Source organism: Miniopterus schreibersii (assembly GCF_964146895.1).
Source record: "Miniopterus schreibersii genome assembly, chromosome: 10".
Classification (NCBI taxonomy): domain Eukaryota; kingdom Metazoa; phylum Chordata; class Mammalia; order Chiroptera; family Miniopteridae; genus Miniopterus; species Miniopterus schreibersii.
The window spans coordinates 57424847-57446340 of record NC_138110.1 but is presented as its reverse complement, the minus strand read 5'-3'; the positions used below and the strand labels follow the sequence as shown (position 1 = coordinate 57446340).

The window sequence follows — 21494 nt, the reverse complement described above, 5'->3', positions numbered from 1 at the left end:
GAGTCACCTCAGGCTCTGCCAGTGTCCCTTTGCCCTCTCTGCTCAGCCAAATCTCCCACTTCCTGTAAAACCTGACTCACCCTGCAGAACGGATGAGTGCCCCCCCCTACACAAACTGCTCTGACTGGAACTGAGGTGGACTAGAAAGATCTAAACCTAATCTCATCACCCCTCTGTTTCCACCCCAGCTGAGGCATGTGCCCTTGGCCGGAATCGAGCCCAGGATACTTCAGTCTGCGGGCCAACGCTCTAACCATTGAGCCAAACCAGCTAGGGCTGGGGTACGTACCCCCTCTTTGATCTCATCTCTCACCCACACTCACTCTGCCCACAGGGCCTTTGGACTTGCTATTTCCTTTGCTTGGAAGGCTCTTCCTGCTGCTCTCAGTATGGCTAACTCCCTCCTTGTCATCTCATTTGGACCACCCATCTCTCATGTTCAAAGACTTCTGTCTGTCCTGTGCTCCCCATCTCTGTGTTCTTGTCCCAAACCAGCTCTCATCACAGGCCTCCCTCCATGGCTTGAGTCCTTCTGTGGCTCCCTATTGCCATCAGCCTGACATTAAGGCTACTTTATAACCTGAACACTGCTGACTTCTCCCACTTCATCTCCAGGGGCTCCTTCATAAACATGATGCTCCCCAGGCTACAATATAGTTCTTAGGCATAAATTTTCCCATCTCTGAGCTTTTGCTCATGCAGTTCCCTTTGCCTAGCGGACCATGCACCCACCTCCTTCAAAGCACAGCTCAAATGGTGCCTATTTCAGGAACTGCCCTGACCCCTCTGGACAGTATTCCCTTCCTTCACACCAGGAGTTGAGGGGCCAGGGGTGAGATGGTTCTTGCTTCATGAATTTTCTCAGCAATGTCTCAAGAATTTTTATGGGAGGCTGGATGGTAGAGGAAAACAGCATTGGTTTGGAGAACCAGTGCAGGCTGGCCTGGAAGAATGAGGAACCACATGGAACAGCGAGAAGCCATCCAGCTGAGGTCAGACAAGTTCAGTCTAGACAGCCATGCCCTGGCTGACCCAGAGATTTATAGAAATAGTAAATTATTGTTGTTTTAAGGTTTGGGCTCGCTCGTTATTCAGCAGTAGCTAGCTGATACATCCCGACCAGTGGTTCCCAAGTATGGACATTAGATCAGAAGCATCAGCATCACCTGGGAACTTGTTAAACATGCAGATTCTCAGCCCACACCCAGATCTACTGAATCAGAAACTAGAGATGGAATCCGATGTATATTCAAGTTTGAGGGCCATTGATCCAGATAATAGTTTAAAACCCCCTCTCAGCACATGCTTAGCATGTAGTAAGTACCCCCCAAGTCCTGCCTATTATTTTGATATATGGCCTTGAATATTCCCCTTCTCCCTCCTGGAGTGACTGCTTGCCCACAACTCCTAGAGGCTCTCCTACTTCTTTCCCACCTTGACTGTCTGACGCTGCTGCCCATAGCAGGTAGGGCGACGCTTTGCTGTGTGACCTCAGGCCTGGCCCAGGCTCTCTCTGAGCCTCTAACCATTTCAGGGACCTTGAATCCCGACAGCATGGGGTCGACGAGTCTGAGACCCCATCACACCTTTGCAGCTTGACTGCCTGAGACCCAGGGCCCAGCATACAGTGGGTCTGAGGCGGTTGGGAAGGGCAGGGTGTGGCCCTACCTGCCCAAAGTTCCAAGGGATACTCTTGATGAACTTGGCCGAACCCTGGTAGATGAAGCCCTGCTGGGTGAGAACGTACTCCTGCCGCTGCTCCTCTGAGTCCAGGTACACAGCATCCGCTGCGGGCGGGAAGGAAGGGGCCTCAGCTTTGGGTCTGGTGAGGCCCAGGGTTCCCACAGACATGGCAACGTGGGCGCCAAGTCCCCTGGGCCAGGTCGGCGTCTCAGTAGCCTTTCTAGCATTTAATCTGAAAAACTAATCATTAATGTATGACCCAAGGTCAATGATATAAGGTGTTATCAGTTAACGACAGCAACGGCAGCTGCCTTTCATCCCTTTGTCAAGTGCCCGGATTTGTGATAAGCGTGTGGCATACAATAGCTTGCTTATCCTCGGCAAAAGCCCTATGTGGAAGGGACCCATGAAAGCCCCATTTTACAGATGGAAAAACCGGGGCTCAGGAACATTTTACCAACAGGAGGCAGAGGAGCCCTGGACAGGAGTCAGGAGCCCCTTAGCTCTGATCCTTACTTGCCGTGTGACTTAAACCGGTCACTTCTTCTCTGCCCACCTCCCTGTGTTCCTTGCGAGTAAAACGTGCTGGCAGATCTGAAAGATGCTTCTAAGCTAAAGCCAGCGAGAGGAAGGAGCACCATTCAGGGTGGAGAGAAAGCCAAGAAAGGGTGACTGAGGCTGCAGGGAGGTGGGGTCCTGTCCAGTCAGGGGCCAGGCACAGCACCTGGAGCAGGTGGTGTCTGATGCTGTGACGACATTCTAAGCAGAGGAACAGAGACAGCAAAGTTAGGGCTGTTGAAAGATGCAGGGCATTTAGTTCCCTGTGACTAGTGAGGACAGAAAAGGGGCTGAGGTAGTTGGGGCCAGAAGGCAGCAGGTCAAATGTCAGGCCGGCCTTTACCCTCCCTGTGTCAAAGGTGAAGAAACTGAGGCTGGGAAGGGGGAAATCCAGAGCCATGTTATGCCTTTGGTGGGCCCTGGGCATTTTTACTTCCATAAAAAAATATGTTAAAAATTTTTTATGACTGCATTGGTACAATGATGGCTATATTAATATTATATATTAAAGCATATTCTCTAGCTTAAACGTTTATTGTTTTCTTCTGATTTTAAAAGCAATTAACATATTTTCGTGGGCCCCTGAAAGTATGGTGGCCCTAGGCCCTGTGCCTACTGAACAGTCTGAAAAAGCACAGTCCACGCTCCTGGCAAAGCTGGGCCTGGAATGCAGTAGCCCCGACCCCCGGACCCCACGGCCCCTGGGCTCCATCGGCCCATCTGCAGTGGCCAGCACCCCCACTCCTATTGCATGGAGAAAGCAGATGTGAAAATGGCTGGGTGTCTTACATATCCTGCTCTTTGGCTCCGGAAATTGTGCAATAAAAATTAGCCTTACGATAAGTGTACTATGTGGTTATAAATCAGCAGGCAGTGTGGGAAAAAGAGTGAAAGAGAAAAAGCTACCCACGGTGTTTTCCCATCAGAGTGAGAGTGTCAGCACGCTAGGGCGGCCCCAGCTCAAGTTTTCAGCTCAGGTAAGGGTGGGGGTGTTGGGGACAGAACCCTCACATATAACTGCACCCTAATCCTGTCCATGTTGCAGCTCAGGGACAGGAGGGTCCCTTTCATGGGCAGATCCTGCCCTCTGCCCCCAGAGGGAGAACAGTACCTTCATCCAGCGCCCCTCCCCCACGGAGCCCAACTTTCCACCTCCCAGTCACCAGCCCCACTGCTTCCTCGAGGCTCCCGCCCTGGGATGTGGGTCACTTTAGTCACTGTGCTGCTTGGCTGACCGCCACACCAACCCACCAGGCAGGGAGGGGACAGTTCAAGAGGAAGCAAGACATCCCCCAGAGCCTCGCTCCCTGTTCTCTGGACTCTGAAATCCCAGTGTTGGGTGGGAAGAGGAGGACACTGGCTTGTTCCCGCTCCCCCAGCTGGGCTGCCAACTAGGTGCAACCTCTGCAGTGTCAGACGCCAACCAGCAGACAGGTGCTCGCTCAGCAGCACATATACTAAACCGAGCATGCAGCAGGATCCAGGAGGGCCAGTTCTGTCCTGAGCAATCATCCCATGTGGCCACGCAAGCAAGGGTGCTGGTTGTGACATGCTCCCTGTGATGAGCCACTGAGGTGAATGCACGAGCCGCGTGGACAAGATACAGCACTTGGGTGCTTAAAAAAATGAGCCCATGTGTGCAGATGCATGTGGAAAGGTCTTCAGGACATATTGCAGAGAGGAAAACAACCCAGTAGGTTGATGTATATGTGGGATTCTTTTACGTGTGAGAGAGACATAGGAACTCAATGCAGAGAGACCGAGAGCTCCAGGCACATGCGCCCCAGCCCGAGGAGATGAGGCCTCCAGGGTGGCTAACGACGGTGCTCCCCAAGGAGGGGAGTCTCTCGGGAGTGCTTGAAGCTTTTATAAAGAGGTTGTTCTCCTGTCTTATTGTTATCATGAGAAATAAAAGCCAAAGTATGCAAAAGAGAAAATTAAAAATCTCTCTGCTCAGATATGTTATAAAATGCCCCCAAAATGGAAAAGAAAATAATAAAGAAGCGGTCCTGTAAGAAGCTGGTTATCGGACCCTGGAGAGGCCAGAATTTCTGCCTCTGGCCCAGGCTTTTAGGGGAGACACCCCATTCTTAGGCTGAGGCCCACCCACAAGGTCTTTCTCTCTCTCTGCCTTGCTGTTTCGGAGCAGGAAGGAAACACAGCTAACTGCCTTGTCAGTCAGATGGGGAAACTGAGACCCAAGGAGTGTTATGGCAGCCCCTGGCTCCTCCCATCTGCTCAAGTCAGCCTTAGTTCTTCCGAGCTCTCCCCTCTGACTCTCTAGCTTTGTTCAGCGTGGTCCACTGACTTACTGAAGGAGCTGCCAAAAGCCACTTCGCTTCTCTGGGCCTCAGTTTCCTGTCTATGACATGAGGATGCTGACCTCTCCCGTTGGGACGGTTGAGAGGAATGATTGAGAGGGTGTACTCGGAGACACCTAGGTAACAAAACTGCTTCGACCCACCCCTCCTGGCTACCCCACCCCTGCACCTCCCTCAGTTTTCCTTCCCCAAGACAGTCGGGTGAGATTTAAAACAGAATCCCATGAAACAGTACCAGGCGGGAGCCATGGCCCTGGGCATCCACTGGGCACCCCACTCTTGAATGGAGCTTCTGAACCCAGGCCACCTCCATGCCCAGCTCACGGGGCTGTGGGAACACCGACCAAGATGTGGGATAAGACTGCTTTGTAGCTGGGCGGCTCTGAGTGGCTGGGCCTCTGCGAGCCTGTCTCCTTTGCACGTGGGAATAAGGGGAGTCCTCACATCACAGGGTTTGGGGAGGCTGAGCACGGAGCTGCACAGGGTGGGCCTCACTCACCCCACATTGATGTCTCTTCTGCCCCGTTCCCCTGCCCACGCAGCCCCCGTGTGCGGGTCTCGCCCTGCCCGTCTCCCACCTGCCCGTGGATGGAGTGCGCCTCACCTGGGCACCAGGCGTTGAAGAGCAGGGTGAAGTGGCCCAGCATGAAGCTGGAGCCCTGGTAGCCCGTGGAGGCCTCCAGGCTGAGCTGGTATAGGCCGATGGGGGCGTGAGGCGGGGCGCTGAGCTGCAGCGAGAGCTCGCCGTCCTGCTGGTCTACCACGGAGGCCGTCCAGGCCCCCTCCTCCACGGCGTCCGACAGCGGGAAGCGGGCCTTGGTCCCCGCCTCCTCGCTGGGGGCTGGGCCTGTGGAAGGAGAAAGCAGGAGTCATGTGGGGGATCTCGAGGCTCAGGGAGGTAGAGAGGCTGCCTCAAATAGCAGCTTTTTCAGGTGGAGAGGAGGGCCCTGCCCATGCAGGCAGGTCTGAGTCATGGGGAGGGCGAGGGCAGGCCAGTTACCCTTTCTGGACTTGGGTGGCAGAAAGGAGAAACAGAACCTTCTCTGCTCGACTGGGCAGCTGCCCAGGAAGGTTTATTTTTAATCTTCCACCTCCCTCCCTGTAGCTCTGTCCACTGCTGCTGACAATACGGGGGCCTGCTCACTGAGGGGCTCCCTCCCAGCACCCAGGCCCCTGCCCCCACCCACACCCAGGCCCAAATATAATCATGAACTAACAGGCATGACAGAGGCCTCTGGGACCCTGTCTGGGTGCCAGGAGCCAGCTGTGAGCCTTTAAACGCTCCCTGCCTTCTAGAGTCGGCATTTGAGGGAGGAGTCCGGCAGTACTGGGGCCCTAGAGCTGATCTTGTTCTGGTTCCCCCACTCAGACCCTGAGCACTGTGTGACCTGAGCTAAGTCACCAGGCTTCTCTGATCTGCAGTTTTCTCATCAAAGAAGAACATAGGTTTTGGCCACATGCTTGGGAGGGTCTGATTCCAGATCTGAAACTGGTTCTGTGACTTTCGACAGTTATTTAGCTTCTCTGTGCCTCAGTTTCCTCAGCTGTAAAACACAGCCAATTGCAGTACCTTGTCACAAGGTCAGTATGAAGCTAAAGAAGGTGAGGCATGTAAAGCACCTCACAAAGTGCCTGGCACATAGTAAGTGCTCAATAAACAAAAGTTATTGTGTATTGTCACCACCACCACCTCCTAACACTGTTAAGAGGATTCAGTGAGAAAGTTCATAGGAGGCATTTAAAACAGAGACTAGGAAGCAGTAATTACGTAGTAAGTGTGAGCTATCCTCAGTGTCATCAAAAGGGACCATTAAAAATCAGGACTGGAGGACTGGAGTGAAATGAAAACTGAAACCAAGGGGGTAAATTTGGGGTGAGCCTATGTCCCAGTTCGCCGGGACAATATCAGTCTATGCCTGTAGTCCTAGTATAATTATTAATGACATCCCTTCCATTCTCAGAAATGTTCCTGTTTGGAAGATCAGTGATCTGGTCACCATGGTTATAACCTGAACCAGGTCCCATAGCCACTGTCACTATTGACAAACCAGCCCCAGGGAAAGGTTAGGAAACATACTTCCTTTTCTCTCTGTCCCAGGACAGCCAAGCACCTGTGCACACACACACACATACACACCCCTTTCTTCCAAGGGGCCCTGGAGAGTGGGATGAAGATGGGCTGTCCCCCCCGGCCTCACCATTGCTCGCGTAAGCTGGCTTTGAAAGTTCCTGGGCTGCGGTTCCACAGGGTACTCTGTGAGGCCAGAGACACTGGAGGGACCTCTCTGGGCCCAAATGACTCTGGGGACCTGCGGGGTCCTGGTCACTATCCAAGACCACGGTGGCAGGAGGCCAGGTGTGGTGGGTGGAGGAACTTTCCAGAGCAGAGCCTTCTATCAGCCTCATAAGGGTTCTTTTCACTCCTTCAGGTAGGCCTCACTCCCACCTCACTCACCCCCAAGCCCTGGCCCTCCCTTGGAAGGAAGCGTAGCTTTCATTCTGTAACAAAGATTGTGTTTGTCTACTGTGTTCTGCCCCCTATAATAGAGCCTGGGTGGAATACACAGCCCTGGGGTATGTGTGGGGTCAGGCCGCACACTTCACTCGCTGAGTGACTTTGGCCAGCGATCTCCCCCTCTGGGTTTCAGTTCCCTGAAGAGGTAGGACAGGAGGGTCACAAGCCCAGCCTTGAAGTGAGAGGCCTGGCTTCCTTCCATTGTCCTTCAGGTCTCCCTAGGCCCGGGGAGGAGCTCAGTTGCTGACAGGGAAGCTGTGTGCTTGCAGAGATACTGTGACCTCCACCCATGCCTGCCTGCAGAGGCCGTGGAAGTGACCGGGGCAGGCTGGCTACGGTTTGGGATAACTTGGCAAGACTGGAGAACAGAGATTAGTTGCTGGGGTGGGAAGGCCAGGTACCTCCACAACCCTGAACTTGGAACCCTAACTACCTGACACCAGGCTGCCTAGACAATAGAGGAGAAAGAAAGGGAACACCTTGAAAATGAAAGAAGGCAGAAGAAAGGGGGAACCATAGGCTGCCAAAGCTGGTAGTTCCTCTGCCATCCCATTTCACAGAGGAATAAATTGAGGCCTGGCAGGCACTTGAAGGTGCCTGCTGTGGGGTCACAGTGACAAAAAACTTCGACTCTATGGTTGGGTTTGAATTCTGCTTTTCTCCTACTCACTGTGTGACCCAAGCAAGTAACTTGACCTTTCTGAGCCTCACTGTTCCCATCTGTAAAACGGGGGCCCCTTATGCTCCCAAGGTGGGGGATTTCGAATGAGCATGCAAACAGCAGGTGCTGCCTAGGTGTGAATGTCATCATCCTAAGCTTGACTTTTCTCAGAGCACCACGGTCATGTACTCCAACTTGCCACTTTACAGAAGGGAAACTGAGGCTAGAAAGATCAGAGACTAGCTGGAGGCCCCTTTGTTAGGCAGGGAGCTGGGTGTGGGTGGGTGGGTGGACTTTGGGTAGCGGCTGTGTCCCTGAAGAAGGGGAGGGAAGGGAGGAAAGGGGTGCAGGGGATATCCGTGGCCTGTCTGCGGCGCTGTGATAAGCCTTATCAAACAGCTGCCAGGTAAATATGGGCCTCAGCCAGGTGGGTGCAGTTAGTTCCTGACCTCAGAGACCTCAGAAAGAGCAGGACTTTCCCACTCTTGGGCCAAAATCCCAGCCAGGTGGCCCCTTGCTGACCTCAATGGAGTGGTTCTCACTGGAAAGCAAAGCAACTGATTTGGCATTCAAGGCCACTTTCCCAGGATTGGGCACTGGGCATCCCAGGACTGGGCACTTCATAAACCTTGGGGCGGCTGGGGCCTTGATGTTCCTTTGTCCATTGCTGGAGCTCCTGGAGCAAGGTCAGCAACAGCCACTAATATCTACAGGGCACTCCCCCAAGTCAGGCCCTTTTCATTTAACAACCCTTCACCAAGACTGCTTTTCACATGATAAAACTCAGGCTCAGAGAGCCTAAGCAACTTGCCCCAGGTGACACAGCAGGTAGGCAGCCCAGTCTGCACCAGAACCCAGGTTTATCTGGAGCCCAAGGCAGCCTCCCAAGGGCTGGAGCCAGCTGGGTTCTTTCCACCACCCAGATCTCATTTGGGCCTGATCCCAGAGGCCTGGTCAGCTTGCGTGGATTTTGGGAAGCGGCTATTGATAAGAGTTTGAAAGTTGTTTGGATGTGGGAAAGAGCACACAAGATCTTGACCCCAACCCAGGTGATAACAGGTTTTTAGGAACCCAGGTGTCCAGAAGCACAGACTTGTTTACAGAGCTGAGTGGCCTGGGGTGACATCTCTCACCTTTCTGGACCTCAGTTCCCTCCTCTGTGAAATGGAGCTAGTGGCTGCCGGGAATTTTCCAGGGAACAGAGAGGAATGGAGTGAACTGTTCCATTGTCTGTCGGAGACAGTGAAATCACAGAGCAGGACAAATTCAGGGGTGTGTGTGGGGTGGGGGTTACTTACCAGTCGAGACATTGAAGGTGAGGTGGTCCACACTGGCCTCGTAGCTTCTGCCCTGAAAGTGCAGAGTTAGCCGAAAGGGCTGGCCCCGCCGCACCACCAGCCTCTCCCTGCACAGGTCTGCCGTGTGGTGGTCCCGGCCATTGGCTTCCAGCTCCAGGTCCCATTTCTCCAGAACCAGATCTACGGAGACAGTAAGGGGCATGAGCCTGGGGGGCATCCCTCGCCAGCTGCGACCCCTACCATGCACCTTCAGTTATCACAGTGCCTTGTGCATAGTAAATGATTAGTAAACTCGAGCTATTCTACCATTATGAGGATTCTTTTGGTTAAAGCAAGAGCAGTATTTGGGACAGGTTAATTACACAGGCTTTGCCTTTTGGTTTCAATTTTCAATTTACAGGAAATACAGAGGGCTGAGGAACATTTTAAACAAAGAACCAGGACCCAATAAAAAAATTCGTACTCAGGGAAAAAAAGGCAAGGTATTTGGTTTCTCTAACAACTAAATTGCAAGAAAAAAAGGGGGAAAGAAATTTGAAGGAAGAACCTATAGATTATGAAGAACTTAAGAGACATTCCAACCCACTGTGCTGTGTGGGCCTTATTTAGATTTTTTTTAAAATAACTATTTTAAAACATTTATTACACGTATGAGATGACCGGAAATTTGAATACTGATGGAATAATTGTGATTAAGGAATTTTTGTTAATTTTTTAATGTCTAAAAAAAAGTCCTTATCCTTTAAAGATATATACTGAAATACTTACAGATTAAATGATGCTTCCAAATAATTTGGGGGGGTCAGATTGGGGTGCAGGAGGCAGATGTAACCATCAGTTAGTGGTAGATGAGACTGGTGAGAACATACCCATTTATCATGCCATTCTCTCTACTTTTACACATGTTCAATATTCTCCATAATAAAAGGTTTTTTAAATGACGGGGATTTTGGAGTCTTCTGGACCTAGGTTTCAGCCCTGCTATACCACTGTGTGACCCTCAACAGGTGTCTCTCCCTCTCTGTGCCTCCTTTACTGAAGCCTCAAAAGGCTCTGTGAGTTCTAGCAGAGGATCTTGGGACACTCTCTCCCCAGGGCCTGGTCCAGGGCAGGAGTTTGCTATGTGAAAGTTCTATTTATAGTTTCAGAGGGAGCTGAAGACCAGGGCAGGGGTAGGGGTGGTGGGGTGGGCGGGGATCTGAGGGAAACACAACTTCATAAACCTTGACAAGCTCAAGATCAAGACTGGGAAGCCCATAGAGTAGGGGAAATGGGCAAGGCAGACTCTCAGAGTTGTGGGGCCTTTGGGAAATACGTGGTCCAACTGAGGCCCAAGGGTGGGGATTTGCCCAAAGTCACCCTGCAATTAATCCTTCCACTAGCACTTTGATTCAGATCTCCTGCCTCCTGCCCTGGAATATCCAAAAGTGAGGTGCAAAGTGCCCAGTGACTACAGAGATAAACATTCTGTGGCCCCAGGTTCCAGGGCATTTGGCAGCTTTGGGGTTTGAATGCAGGGCTATAGATTCTGGAGGCTACGCTGGTAACCACCACACAGCTCAGTCTGTTCATATTCCCCCCTCTCCTCCCCTGACCCCCCTCCCCTGTTGTCTCCCACTGTGTCTGAGTTATTCTGCAGCCAGGGAAGGGACATTGGGAAGCTGAGCCCCTACGATCACTGAGGAAGAGGTCTTCATAGAGAAGACAGAACTTGCACTGGCCTGCTTAAGTGGGAAAGGGCACTGCTGTGTCCCTGGAAGATCTCCGAGAGATGGCCAGTCTCTGCTCTCAGGCTATTGTCTGGAGGGGGATTTCCAAAAGTCATGCCCAGCTCCAATGGCGCAGAAACACCGGGGGCTGAAATCGTGGGATTTCTGCACTTAGAAAGGACCGGAGGTCTTCGGCCTTGGGGGATCCTGTAGGAAGTGGCCCCTCTGGCCCTGGGGCATGAGGCTCCTCATAACTGGCATCTCCAAGGCCTCTCAGTCCCACTGAGACTCACTCTTGGGTATAGGGATAAGAAGTTGTGTTGGGTACAAGCGGCCACCTTGGCGACATGTCACAGCCAGCCCTGAGTTGGTTTTTGATCCTACACATTGGGAACTGGGTCCCGGAGAGGGACAAAGGTAACCTGAGATCACACAGCAGGTCAGGCAGGTTCATGGTTCCTCCCACCCGTGCCTCCTCCAAATGGCCCATGTCCCTCTCCATATCCCCTCACCCGCAGCACCTTCCTGGGACTACAATGGTGCAGGGGTCGTTTCAAATGGAGACTTGACCCAAGGGCCAGCTGGGATGCAGGGCCCAGCAGCATTACTGCAGGGACATCCCTCATTGTAGAAATGCCCTCCCCCAGCATGGTGACATGGTAGTACTGCGTGTGTTTGGCGGGGGGGGTACAAAATTGAGCCCCTTTTTCACTCCTCTCACCCTCACAGACGTACCAAAAGCTGGCATTATCACCCATGTTTTACAGTAGGGAGCCCTGGCAGGGTAGCTCAGCTGGTTAGAGTATTGCCCTGATACACCAAGGTTGCAGGTTCGATCCCCAGTCAGGGCACATACAAGAATCAACCAATGAATGTATCAATAAGTAGAAGAACAAGTTGATGTTTTTCTCTCTCCCTCTCCCTCAAATCAATTTAAAAAAACAATAAAACATGTTTTACAGAAGGGGAAACTGAGACTCAACAAGTGGCTAAGGGTTGCAGAACTCGAGAGCCGGAAGGGGCGGCAGAGAACACGCCTGCTCTGGGCCCCTCTCCCACAGGGGCCGGGAGCCTCCTCTCTGCCAGCCAGGGCGGGCTTGCTTGCCACCGGGGACGGCAGGCACGCTTCCTTACAGCTGGCAAGGACTAACCAGAGCTACGTGTTCCGAGGCCAGGCGGGCAAGCCCAGCACAGTCTTATGCTGCTGGACACGCAACAGGGACCCAGCCACACTATCTGACAGAGGACAGGAACAATGGCCCACTAGCACCGTACTTTACAGTTTACAACGGGCCTTCACATTCCATTGCCTCACCTGATCCAGAGAGGCAGGGGTTAATGATTACCCTGGCGATGGGGAAACTGAGGCCCCAAGCCCAGCCTGAATGAGGAACCAGGCACCCTGCACGTGGCGCAGACCTCACGTTGCTCTGGAAGATTTGAGCCCCAGCCTGTCCTGACCCCACTGCACTGGCACAGCACCGAAACCAGGGAAGGACAGCAGGGCACAGGGCACCCTGAGTAGCAGCAGCCCTGACCCTAATACTCACCCTCAGCCATGGTCAGGTGGTGGCAGTGTCTCCTCAGACTGGTGGCGGGATCCTCAACTGTGCACCACTGGCAGCCCGCACTGTGGAGGAAGCTGAGCGCGAGGAACTTATAGCCACTTTGGGGCGGGCCGGGGGTGGGGCCAAAAGGGAAGGCGGGGACCTGGTGTGGCCGCTATTGCCAGTCTGGGTCCACGTTCTGGGCTGGCCCGCTAGGGCAGGAGCCCTGGAGGAGGGAGGGAGGGAATGGTAGCCAGGCAAGGGCTCCCCCTGGGGGAGCAGACTGCGTGCAAGGGGACAGCAAGGACAGGGGCACACAAATCAGGACACAGGCACACCTGGACCCACAGTGTCAGAGCTGGGGTAACAGACACCCGGACAGAAAAATACACACATACAGCTATACATACACGTGGAGCGGACACAGACACAGACACTCCCACACATACAGCAGACGAACCTGGACATAGTGACATGGACGCAAAATCAGATTAAAACCGGAGACCTGCCAGGACATAGACACGGGCAGACACACAGGTGCCCACCAAGAGCCACACACAAATATGCAGGTGTCCAGACGCACCCAGCTCACAGACACACACAGACAGACCTCACAGACACCAAAGTGCCATCAGATGTGGACACAAAATCAGGCTGAGGCACCTACAGACAGGCAAAAATGCAGATACTCGGAGATGGGCACACATGCGGACACAGACTCATGTAAAGATGCACACACAGACTTGTGTACTGGGGTCCCTGAGTTTTGGAGCAAAAATGCCAAGTAGCCCTGAGGGACAACAAAGGTCCAGGTGACCAGGGGCGCCTTGCTCCACTCTGGGCCTCAGTTTTCCCATCTGTTCAGGGGAACTGGGAAACCCTGCCTTGTCTTACCTCATTGCTCAAGTAAAGGTTCAAAACTCCAATTTACTGAGGGGAAAACTGAGGCCCAGAGAGGGTGGTCATGGGCTCAAGCCTCCCCTACAGTACAGGCAAGGGAAGTGCGTGCAATGGTTAGAGCAGGCAGTATCTGAGGTCACTCTTGGCTGTGTGACCCTGGGCAAGTTACTAGACCTCTCTGAGTCTCAGTTTCCTCCTCTATAAAATGGGTATAATAAGAGTCCCCACCTCCGGGGGTTAGAGACAATGTCTGTTCAGTGCTGAGCACATGGTAGGTGCTCAATAAATGGTACCCAAAACATTTTTATGTGGAAGTTAAGATTAGTACTCCCCTTCCCCCACAAAAAAATGAGGTTCCTATGTGTAGGTGAAGCAGGTGGCAAACAATGTAGAATATTGGGGGGTGCTCAGAACCTTTACTTTGGTAGGAATGCCTCCCAAATAAGTCTTGTACCCAGGGTCACTGATGCAAGGACCTCACCATTAGAGAGATCAGTACTTCACTGTCTTTCTTTTTTAATATGTTTTTATTGACTTTAGAGAGAGAGAGAGAGAGAGAGAGAGAAAGAAACATCAATCAGCTGTCTCCTGCATCCCCCTTCTGGGGGTCAAGCCCACAACCAGGGCATGTGCCCTGACCGGGAATTGAATTGGCAACCTCTGAATGCATGGGCTCAGTGCATTGAGCGATGCTCAACCAACTAAGTCATACTGGCCAGGGCAGTCCTTCACTTTTGTAAGAATTTCCAGGCCTTGAGGTAGAGACAGGTGAATTTTTAGAACTTTTGAATATCCCATTACCAGCCAGATAGCCTATTTAAATCTCACAACATGATTTTTGTCATTTGTAAAATGAGGAAACTGGGGCTCAGAGAGGTAAAGTGACTGGCCTAGGGTCACACAGTCAGGAAGTGGGGCACAGAGTCTGACCTTGGTTCAAAAGCCTGCTCTGACTCTTTCATGGTTCAGGGGTCAGTCCTATATCCTGCCCCGCCCCTCCCCACCCCATGCTTCTGATCTGTGGTGTCTGGTGGACAGCGGACATTCAATGAATGTTTGTGACATGAGAGAGAGAGGGATGAGTCAGAGAGCTGAAGGGAGAATAGAAGGAAGAAAAGGAAAAAAGATTAAGGTTCAGAGAGGTTGGGGAAACTGCCTGAGGCCACACAGCACAACTGGGCTCCCAGGCCCTGGTGTGGCTGAGCCATTCCCCAAGGACGAGGGGTCCCTAGGCAAAAGATGGCCCTGGATGGCTGAGCTGAGAGGAGAGGGAGGACAGGGCAGTAGTGGGTGGAACTGTGATAGGGCATTTGAAGGCTGCAGCTTTCCTACCAACTGGTGACTAATGGCAGATGAGCAGCGTCTGGCATGAGCAAGCCCAGGGAGGGAAGGACCAGACTCCCCTGAGGTGGGATGGGCTGAGGTAGGAGTGAGAACAGGAGACTTGGAGAAAAGGGCAAGAGGTAAGTGTGACCCCTTTGAGAGGAAGCATGGCTGATGGCCTGTCGGAGGCAGGGTCTACGTGCCCCAGGTTGTGAGGAGCAGAGAACAGTGCACCTGATTGAGGTGGCCCTCCCCAATGTGTCCATTTTACAGATGGAAAAACTGACCTGCTCATGGTGTCCTCAGCTCCACCATCACAATGCATCCCCCTCCCACTGCCCCTGCCCCCTGTGTAGGATCTCAGCCCCAATTATGCCACTTAAGCTCTGTGGGCCATGGGCACTTTAGTTCACCCCACTGAGGCTTCAGCTTCCATTTCTGTAAAAGCAGAATCACATCCCAGATCTCACAGAGTGGTGTAAAGAGGAGAGGGGATCTTCTGATGTGCAATCTGAGCTCGCCCCTCCCCCACCAAAAGCCTTCAAAGGAAAATTCTAGACCTGGCATATGAGGCCCTGCAGATCTGGCCCAACTTACCCTCTGATTGCATCTCTCACATTTAACCCTCCAGTCTCACCAGACACTCTACTAGCTCCCAAATGCAGGCTGCAATTCTACCCACCTCTAGGCATTTTTCTCAAGCTGTACCCTCTACCTGGGATGCCCACCCTCTTCACCAATCAAAATTTCACCTGGGCTTTAAGCCCCAGTCAAAAGGCACCTCCTCCCAGAGTCCACCCAGAGCAAGACTTTCTTCTGGCCCCAGCACCACAGTCCACAGCCACAGTCTGCCTTGTCTAAGGACCAGTGTGTGTGGGTCTCTGTCTCCCTCCACCCACCTGGCTTTAGTGGCTGTTCCGTAAATGTTTGTTGAATAAATAAGTGACCTGTGGCAGAGAGGGAGTGGGAGGACTTGTCCAACCCTGGCCCAAGCTCTGGGGGTTAGCCCAGCTCAGAGCCTTGGCTGGCAAGATTTGTGGTGCCAGTTGCCCATGGCAGGACCAGGAGCCAGGGTGTGGTGCTGGGGCTTCTAACAAGCTGTGTTGCCTCCATCAAAGATGAGAGGTCTGAGCCCAACTTACTCTCCAATCACATCTGTTGGAGGAGGAAGACCCATGGCTGAGCCTCAGAGACCTGGGGCAAGCAATTTCCCTAGGCCATGCGGCAAGTTAGAGCAGAGTCAGGGTGCTCCAAACACTATGGAAAAGCAAGCACTGGCCCTGTGCTTCTCCCTCCAGTATTGAACATGTAGAAAGCTGCTCTTCTCCCATTTGCAAATGGGAATTGCATTGCAACGGGAGTGAGACGGAACATGAGGCTTGCATGGTGTCATCAGAGGTGAGCTGGTGTGGCAAGGGCTGACGTGGAGTCCAAAAGCTCCAGGCTCCTCCCCTGGACCCCCTCTTATTGGCTGTGTGGCCTCAAATCTCAGTCTCCAAATTAAAGGGACTCAAAACTCCTAGCCCACTGGGCTCAGAGAAGGAGATTCTAAAAAGAGTGAACGCCCTTTCCAAGGATAATAAGTTGATTCTAGTATTGTCACCATTAAGTGCTTCCATTTCTTAACTGTCCAGACACTCCAGGGAATGGGGAGTGTTAAGATTTTTAGAGAGTGGAGTCCTGCCCATTTCAGGCAGCAAATTTTGCTTTACTCATAGGAAAACCCGCTTCAGACCCTTACTCACAACCAATTATCACTTACTCCGCATACAATTTTAATCAAAATGTAACATCCTGCTCGACTAGACTGGCGTGGCTCAGTGGTTGAGCGTCAGCCTGTGAACCAGGAGGTCACAGTTCGATTCCCGGTCAGGACACATGCCCGGGTTGTGGGCTCGATCCCCAGCAGGGGACGTGCAGGAGGCAGCAGATCGATGATTCTCTCTCATCATTGATGTTTCTCTCTCTCTCCCTCTCCCTTTCTCTCTGAAATCAATAAAAGCATTTAAAAAAAAAGTAACATCCTAACTTGATATAACAGCCCCCAAAGATGAGAAGTTAAGACACCAGAGGTGGGAGGTGCCCACACAGGGAGATGTCAGAAAAAAAGCACAAGAGAACCCAGAACCTCCGACTTTGGTAATATCTGGGGCCAGTTGGAGTTGGGTAAACTGTCCTGCTCACTGTGTCCAGCCTCACAGGGCAGTCATGAACAGTCATGACAGTGACCTAGAGGCATCCTATGAATAAAGAGACTTTGGGATGAGTACTTCAGGCCCACGAGACACTTTTCACTCCCTTCTTGCTGCTTCTAGCAGCAGCGTGGCTCAGCTCCAAGGACACAGGCTTGGGAGCTCCACAGACCTGGGTTCAAGTTCAGCTCTGCCATTTCCTTTCCTGTGTGATCCTGCCAAGCCCCAGTTTCCTCATCTGTAAAATGAGGACAATAGAGTGCCTACTTCATAGGCTTTTTGTGAGGATTAACACCATGCCTGGTAAAGGGTAAGTACCCCCAAGAGGGTGGTTGATTATATGACAATAAAAAGAAGTAAAGCACTGGTCCATCTACAACATGTGGGAACTTCAAAACTAGTATGCTAAGGGAGAGAACCCAGGCACAGGCCACATGTGATGTGATTCTATTTACATGAAATGCCCAGATATGCAAACTCACAGAGACAGAAAGCAGATGAATGGATGTCAGGGACTACAGCGAGGGGACGTGAGGATGACTGCTCATGGGCTTGGGGTTTCTTTTGGGAGTGAAGAAATGTCCTAAAATTAGAGTTTGGGGATAGTTGCACAAATCTGTGACTATACTAAAAGCCATTGAATTGTACACTTTAAATAAATGCATTTTATGGGTATGAATTACATCTTAATAATATGGTTTTTTTAAATGGTGGTTTAAAAAAAAGCCAATAATAAAACTCTGGAAGCCTCTGCAAATATTGTCCCATTCTCCCATCAAAAACCTAAGGGAAACGCTCTTGTGTGTGCCCCAGGGATGTGTCCGGGGGAGTCTCTACAGCATTATTTGTTATGGCAAAAATTGGCTGCAACCTAAGTGCCCAGCAAAGGGGAATGGATAAATAAGTTATGCCTGGGAATATTAAGCAGCAGTTAAAAAACAGAAGAGGACATGGAAACAATTCCAAGTCATAATTTTGAGCAAAAAATAAAAATAAAAACACCAAGTAGGGAGGGGACATTATGTGATGGATGATTCCACGAGACTCTTTATTTTCTATGAGAACAAAAATGCAAATATCTATAAGATATGTAAATGTAGACATACAGAAGAAAGTTTGGAAAAACCACTCCAAATTACTGACAGTGGGGAGAGGGGTCCTGGAGGCCATGACTGGGGGCAAGTAGGGGTGATTGAAGCTGGTTTCAGAATTGCCTGGGAGGTGGGAAAAATTTAAGTGGACAACTATTTTTATGTACCACTTTGGTAATTAAAGATTAACTTTCAAAAGAAAAGAATAACCTGTTTTACATTTAGCACTGAGCTTTCGTAAAGATGGATATACTCCAAAATAAAGAAAGTCTGGCAAAGAAGGTAGAAAAAAATATAGAAAGAGATAAAAGAGAAAATTAATGTGTCCAAAAAAAATTTCACCACCAGCCCATTAAATGGACTTTGTCAATATTGGCACAACCTTACGAAACCAAGCCCACAAGCACAGCTCATGAATAAAGAGGAAATTCATCGTCCCCCTTTGCCGGAGAGAGTTCCCACAGCTGAAGTTGAGAATTTCGAAGATGGTACACCGAGTTTTGCTTTATTTCACAACCCCTATTTATGTCTTAATATGCTTTTGGACCACCTGTACACACACGCACACACTTAAAATCCAAGAAAGTGCTTGAAAAATCTTTTACTTTGTTAAAAGGAGAGTCAGAGAGGTGAAATGACTTGCCCAAGTTCACACTGCTTGGAAGGGACAGAGCGAGTGCTCCAAAGCCCATGCTTGGGACTGATACCGCTAGGATGTCGTGCAGGGGAAGTTAAGCCTTGGGGAGGGTCCCTGGCCAAGCCCCCATGGCCATTTGGGGCTGCCAGAGGGAGACTGGGGGAATGAACCACCCACTGTGCAGCCTTCCCTCGCCTCTCCCCGCCTTAGGCTGAGTCATTGCTTGTGTCTGCCTGACACACCCATCTCAGTCAATAAGAGTGGAACACACTTTCTTTCATGGAAATAAATGACACTCCAGGGCAGTGGCTGAACACGTGTTTAGATGAACTGACCACTTGTGTCTTCTGCCTGTTTGATGAGCCACTTGAGTGACCGTCTGCCTGAACCGAAGGCTGGTAAGTCTGAAGCCACTCTCAGCTTGACCCAGTTCACCTGAAACCCGACTTTCACATCCGAAGGCGACCTGCAGTCACCATGTCCCAATGTCACAGAGAGGGGAAGCTTGGTCTCTTTCTTAGAAGGGCAGACGTCAGTGTTGGAGAGAGTAACCCCAGCGCCTATGGGCCTCTGCAGTGCATGGAGCCCTCTGTAGAAACAGCTCCTCCACCGTTTTGCTTCTGGGGGAGGCCCCTTTCTACGGTCTCGGTGGGGCTGTCAATCAAGCTGCCCTGCCTGGGACCCAAACTCAGCCCACCTGATTCTCTCCTGGGACTTTGAACCTTACAGCTCCGACACAAGTTCTGAATTGAGGCATACTTCGTTTCACTATTCTTCCCTTGTGCTTGGCAGATACTGCATTTTTTTTACAAATAGGTTTGTGGCAACCCTGCATCCAGCACGCCTATTAGCGCTATTTTTCCAACCGGCTCCGATGATGCTTAGCATTTCTTAGAAATAAAGTATTCTTAATTAAGGTACATACATTTTTTTAGACACAATACTACTGCATACTTAATAGACTACAGTATAGTGTAAACGTAACTTTTATATGCACTGGAAAACACCAAAATCGGGAGACTCACTTCAGGTGAGGTTCACTTTATTGCAGCGGTCGGGAGCCAAACCTGCAATATCTCCGAGGTGCGCCTGTAATGGTTAAACTTCACTGGTTCATTCCTAGAACCACTTCATTTCTTGTCTTTTCTGGAGCTAAGCTTGTTAGCTTTTTGTTTGATTTTTTTCAAGTTGGATTTATTGAGTCACAATTTACATGCAATTCACCCTTTTCAGGTGTATAGCTCAATGAGCTGACAAACATATCCAGTTGTGTTACTACATCAAAGTCATGCTATAGGGCATTTTCATCACGACCCCCCAAATTTTTCTCCTGCTCTTTTGCAGGAGATTCTCTCCTGTCCTCCCTCTGTCTCTGGAACCATTGATCTGGTTACTGTTCTTATTGTTTTGTTTTTTCCAGAATATCCTAAAAATTACATCCTGTAGTATATGGCCCTTTAAGTCTGGCTTCCTTTACTTAGCATAATGCATTTGATATTCATCCATGTTGTTGTATATCAGCAGTTTGTTCCTTTTTATGGCTGAGTAGTATCCCACTGAATGGATGTACCATTGTTTATTTATGAATTAACCAGTTCAAGGACATTTGGGTTGTTTTGGGCAATTATGAATAAAACTGCTGTAAACACACAGGAACAGCTCTTTGTGTGGACAGATGTTTTGGTTTTTTGGATAAATACATGTGAACCATCCCCATGTCCTTCCAATGGGTTTTTTGGATGTTGTTAAGCTTCCCTGAGTCCATGTCTGTTCATGCAAACAAACATCTGAATAGAGGCCTTTACCTTTCCCTGCTTTAACTTTCCCAACAACTACGGAGTTTACAGAGGAAACCGAGGCTCAGCGAGCCTAGATAACCTTCCCTAGACGACACAGTGGGAATTTAAGTCCAAATTAGTCATAAAGGTTGTCCAGCTGCCTTTCTAAATCCTTGGTCTCCTTGGTAGGAGGCGAGCAGCTTCATCACGTGGGTTCTAACCGATGTTTATTGACTGGCAGTTGATCAAATGAGTGCTTCTCTCCTTTTCTCTGGGCCTGTTTGCCCATTTGAGAAATGACAAGGTTAAACCAAATAATGAATTTCTGATGCCTGAGAGTCTGTGATTTCGGCTTGCTGTGACTATGAGGGTGGAATAAGCAAGGCCTTATCTCCTGATAAACAATCACAGGAAATGGAGCAAGTGGGGGATGGGAGCCCATCCCTGCTCCCACCGCCCCTCCACCCCCACGGATGGCTTCCTGAGCTGGCACCCCAGCTGGCTGACTCCCAGAACAGCAATTTTCAGTCTGCCTTTCTAGCCAAAGAAAAAAATCCCCCTGTCACATTGGATTAGCATCTCCCTTCTTGCTGAGAATCTCCTCCGGGATGCAGCCCCCTTTCTTCCTCAGTATTTTCAGAATGTTCAGGTTTCTCAATGAGACCTGACAGCTGAGCTCTTCTCCATCTTCTTCTTTTTTAGGCTTTTGCAAAATAAAGTGAATCAACCTGTGCACGTCCTGAGCAAATTATATAAACCTGCCCTTTCCCAAGCAACAGTGGGGCCTCGGGCTTGCTGGGGGCAAAGAGGGAGAAAGGGCGGGAGTGACTGATACCTCACCTCCTATCAGGACAAGCCCTACAGCAGGACCCACCTTCTTCTCAGGTGACCACCCTCCAAGACACCCCTCTCTGGGTGCTCAGAATGGCCCCCGGGCTTATCAGGAAGCCTGTCAGCAGAGCTGATGGGAGCCTTCGGGGGGGACAGCTCCCAGCTGCACAGCCTGATGCCGACACCCTCACATCTCTGCACCTCAGTTTTCTAACCCAGATAATGGGATGATGAGAGTGCCAAGCTCCCAGATTCAAGAATAAGTGAGTTATGGCAAGGGCACTGGGCACAGGAGAAGGCGGTGCAAGTGTCGGCGCTTCGCATGACTCTTTATTTCCAAGGACTTCAAGGCCCTCCTTTCCATTTGCTCCCTCCCGTTGGCTCTGGGGCGTGGGTGAGAGGGGATGCTAGTGTTCTTGTGCACCTACTGTGCGCCAGCTCTGCATGCAA

At 50.8% G+C, this 21494-nt stretch overlaps 1 protein-coding gene across 3 annotated transcripts in view; it reads right to left on the bottom strand.

The window, feature by feature from the left end:
- The window catches only part of TGM2 (transglutaminase 2), a 30648-nt gene extending 18275 nt beyond the window's left edge, over positions 1–12373 (bottom strand). For 2 of the 3 annotated variants that reach the window (XR_013999751.1, XR_013999752.1), the window contains exons 1-4: positions 12296–12371; positions 9037–9216; positions 5167–5409; positions 1669–1787 (exon numbers count right to left, since the gene is read on the bottom strand). Coding sequence is in view for 1 of the 3 variants with exons in the window: in XM_081150031.1 (XP_081006157.1) it covers positions 1669–1787; positions 5167–5409; positions 9037–9216; positions 12296–12305 (552 nt within the window). In the remaining 2 variants the exon portion in view is untranslated. Of the gene's footprint in view, positions 1–1668; positions 1788–5166; positions 5410–9036; positions 9217–12295 lie in introns of all 3 variants that reach the window. The other variant, XM_081150031.1, reaches the window with a different exon arrangement.
- Positions 12374–21494: the final 9121 nt, after the last annotated feature.